At 44.3% G+C, this 4369-nt stretch overlaps 1 protein-coding gene across 1 annotated transcript; it reads right to left on the bottom strand.

Moving 5' to 3' along the window:
- Positions 1-447: 447 nt before the first annotated feature.
- glula (glutamate-ammonia ligase (glutamine synthase) a) lies at positions 448-4136 on the bottom strand. Its single transcript, XM_005912748.3, has 7 exons — positions 3997-4136; positions 3184-3371; positions 2942-3103; positions 2121-2267; positions 1887-2014; positions 1578-1777; positions 448-1470 (listed from the first exon to the last, which is right to left on the bottom strand). Exons 2-7 carry the CDS (start codon positions 3347-3349, stop codon positions 1158-1160), a joined length of 1116 nt encoding a protein of 371 aa, XP_005912810.1. The 5' UTR covers positions 3350-3371; positions 3997-4136; the 3' UTR covers positions 448-1157.
- Between the last annotated feature and the right edge of the window lie 233 nt (positions 4137-4369).

Genomic DNA, 4369 nt, shown 5'->3' on the forward strand with positions numbered 1-4369 from the left:
TAAAAGTTAGATGAGAAGATAGAAGCTGCCACTGGGTCTGCAATGCAAGCTTAAGCTGTATAAACAATGTTTGCATCTGCATATAGAACCTGTAGGCAAAAAGCAATATATTTTTTGGCACTTGAGTCCTCCGGTCTCCATTTATACTCCTAACACTTTGGAACTTGGCAAGCTCATAGCTTTTTATACAATTTTCTGGGTTAATAGTTGGGCTGTGAACAACGACTGGCACCCATATTATTTGGATCATTACACCTTGGTCTTGATATGTACCTGTTAAACCGGAAGTCCTAAAATGTTAGTTCCTCCCCAACCCTTAAAGTCTAAGGTAGACAATAACAGATGAGGTTAACCAGCTACCGGTATAGTACACCACTACCTGTCTGAGCTTCTACAAGGAAGCAAGTCGGTTGGAAGTGTGGGAAGTCAAAGAGTCACACAGCAGTGTTGTGATAAAAATAAAAGTTTTAAATGTTTCAATAAAAATCACCATGTTCAGTAAATGTAATGTTTTACCAAATCAGGTGCATTATAATATCGCAGTTAACAAAAGGATAAAACTCCTTGAGGAAATCTACAAATGGCATTATGGACAGATCCACCACATTTGCACAACTTACATCTGGGTACAGACCTCTACAAAGTGTACGATACAAAGATGACCCAGTGTGTCAAAACTCTGAAGACAAATGTTGCCATTTAAAAGTAGACACTTGATAAAACGACAGAATTAGTAACAATGAAGACTGGATAGTTGAAAGGCAGTTCAACATATTAACAGTACACTAACTAGTCAGATTTATTCAATTACAAATGCTGTCCAGTCTTAGCAGCGCTACTCTGCAGTGTCCATGTGCTTTAGTTCGTTTTAGTCACTGACAAAACAGGGAATGATATGACATGGGTTACAAAACAGTGTTACAAAAGCCAATCCCTGCTAAAGATGAGGGGAAAGGCATACCCTGCCATGACCAGCTCACAACTACCAAGGATCTAACACCTTGTCATGTTTTCAGTTGACCAGTCAACTTTAAGCCATTAAAAATGTGGGTTAAAACTCATCTCAGAGGGAGAAAGGGAGGAAAAAAAAATACAGTACTAGTTTAAAAGAAATTTGGGGGGGGGGGGAAGAGAAACAGTCGGAGTCAGTTGTGGATTTAGTAATCCGCGGGTTCATCTCCTTCCTCGTTCAGCAGACAGGTGCGGATCAGGGCCTCTGTCACACTGTACGGGTCACAGTTGGCTGATGGGCGACGGTCTTCGAAGTAGCCCTTCTTCTCCTGACCAACATTGCGAGGAATGCGAATGCTGGCACCACGGTTGGCCACACCTGCAGAGAATTCGTGGATGTTTGATGTTTCGTGGCGGCCAGTGAGACGGCGGGCGTTGTCGAGCCCCCCTTTGGGGTCGTAGGCACGAATGTGGTAGCTGTGCCTCTTTGCGAGCCTCTCAATGGAATCCTCAATAGCTCTGAAAGTAGGAATGACAAGTGTCACATCAGAAATGCAAAAATAACTTTTTAAAGAAATAAATTAAACTAGACGTGAACTTAAGTCCATGAAGCTTTTGCCACTCACTTCAATCCACCGTCTTCCCTCATCTCTTTCGTGCTGAAGTTCGTATGGCAGCCAGCACCGTTCCAGTTTCCAGGGATTGGCTTGGGATCAAATGAGGTGACAACGCCAAAATCCTCACAGACACGGTGCAGGATGAAGCGCGCTACCCACAAATGATCGCCCATGTCAATGCCTTCGCAAGGTCCGACCTGGAACTCCCACTGCACATGGAGAGACAGCTCAGCATTACAAGTGATACTTTTAACTGTCTCTTAAGAACCAGAAAAACCAGGTTTCAAATCCAAATTCATGTTTGGTTTCTTTAATTACCTGAGCAGGCATCACTTCAGCATTTGTGCCACAAATCTGGACTCCAGCGTACAAACAAGCTCTGTAATGGGCCTCGACTATGTCCCTGCCATAAGCTTTGTCAGCTCCAACACCACAGTAGTATGGCCCTGCAAACATTGAAAGTGTTACATCATCCAGGCAAGGATCCATGTATCCGTGCACATTAATTCATTGAGGGGAAAAAAAAAGAAAAAAAAAAAAAAAGTTTCTCACCCTGTGGTCCGGGGAAACCATTAGATGGCCAGCCAAATGGATGCCCATCCGTTCCAAGGATGGTGTACTCCTGTTCCATGCCAAACCAAGGATGCTGATCCGCCACCATATCCATCACTTTCTTACAGGTGAGCCGAAGGTTGGTTTCTGCAGAGACCAACATGGCAAATTACACAGTGTTCTAAAACACTTTGGCCACAGACAGTGCATATTTTTAGGGTCTCTGATCTGTAATTGTGAGCTTCTCTCATCTCAAATAAAATGAGTGTAAATCTACAGAACAATTCTTCAGTTATGTTTTAATTCCACATTTATTCCCATTGATTTGCCATAATCACCAATGCTGTATCTCTGGTATGTACACACCTCAAATTTTGGCTCATGAGACGTAATGAGTGGGTGGCATATCTCAACCATGACTGCAATAATCATTAAATTGATTAGAACTACTAATTGTGCTTCATACCAAGAACCATTGGGTCAAAGCATATCTAATTTTATGTCATGTCACAACTTTATCAAAATAGTTGCTTAGCGACGCTGACAAACAGTTTGCTGGGCTCCTTTCCCATCTTCCTCGGAGTTCTCCTTTAAAGGTATGCCACGCCCACTTTACACCTTTAGACCAATAAAATCACCGGCCGTCTGGCGTTAGCTTATCAGTTTTAATATTCAGCTATCAGATTTTCAAATAATTTTATAGCCATTATCTCGTTGAAGTGGTCACATTTATGATGATCTTACACGCACATCACCATCCATCACCCAATTTTTTTTTAAATGAAAAAACAAACAAACAAAAACAGAGGAGCTCCGTTTACCTGTAGGTTTACGGTTGTACTTCAGGACTTCACACAGCACCAGCTTGTTGGGGTCTTTGCGGAATGGATCGCGGAACATGGCTGCGGGGATCAGATACATGTCGCTGTTGGAGCCTTCGGACTGGTAGGTACTGGATCCGTCAAAGTTCCATTCAGGAAGATCTACAAGAGGAGCAGAGCAGTGTGATAGCCTGCAGAACATCTCTGGCTTTCTGCGACTGCGTCAGGAAGATGCTGCTTACCTTCGATGCTTTTGGGCTCAGAATCAAGCGTCCTGGTTTTGCATCGGAGCCCCTCTCCGGTTCCGTCGATCCAGATGTACATGGCCTGGACTTTGTCCCCCTGAGGGAGCTCCATGTACTGCTGCTTGACAGCTTTACTCAAACTGGCGCTGGCGGACGTAGCCATCTTATTTGCTACTATAATACACCTGAGGATGAAGAGGGGGAGATGAGAGCAGGTACGAGACTGCGCTGCGCTCTGGATCACATGTTGCATAACCGGGTTCGGGGGCGCAAAAAAAAAAACCCCCACACACACAAAAGCAGCCCGATTGTTTTGTTTTTTCTTCCAGAAAGGGGGGGGGGTGAAAAAAAACAACCAGACCTTTAAAAAAGGCACATTTCCAGCGTTTTCCTATTTTTTCTGCTTTGGCCACAAAAGAAAAGGCGACTTTACACCATCCGTGTTTACTGATAAGATTACATTTAACGCCGCAGATGCCACCTCACTCCGTGGAAAACACAAGGAAACAAACGGCTTCCGCTAAACACACCTCATCCATCCACGCAGTAGCTGATCGCCGAAAACAGGTGAGGCAATGTTACATCATTTTCTTCCTGCTTCATACACATTACCTTCTGACCTACACCTAAATCAACACACCTAGGAAAAATAAACTGAAGCATCCATACAAAGCAATCAAAGAAAGGCAGAAGCTCGGGTTAAGAAAGAAGTTACTGCACAAAGTCTGGAACAATGGGAAGTCTCACACAAAGAGCTGCCTGACCGGGAGGTAAACTAATACAAAGGTAGGAAAAATAAAGACGAATTACCTCGAGAAACGAGAAAATTGAAATAAAAACTAAAGGACTGGCAGGTCCAATGTGTTGTTGAATGATGTCTCACTAGTGGCTCTCTCATTCTCCGGTACTGAGATCCCGGATCCAGGAGAATTTATAAGAGCAGGGTCTGGTCTTTGATTGGTCGGAGGGGGAGGGCTGAAAGAAGAGCCGCAACGCCCTCTACCCGGAGCTGAGCCGCGTGTTACTATGCGTGAGTCTCCCCCTCGTGAGGGCATCCTCATCTTCGCGCTTAATCTGAAGCTGAAGCGAGACAAAAAGAAAGAAGGAGCCTGACATGGAGGCTGGCAAACTCTTTGAAAACACGCTGCAGTGCCGGGCAAAATGTGCAGTTCAGCTCCGCTCA

The sequence above is a fragment of the Haplochromis burtoni genome, unplaced genomic scaffold, assembly GCF_018398535.1.
Source record: "Haplochromis burtoni strain Fernald_Lab_line unplaced genomic scaffold, NCSU_Asbu1 Contig_3, whole genome shotgun sequence".
Classification (NCBI taxonomy): Eukaryota; Metazoa; Chordata; class Actinopteri; order Cichliformes; family Cichlidae; genus Haplochromis; species Haplochromis burtoni.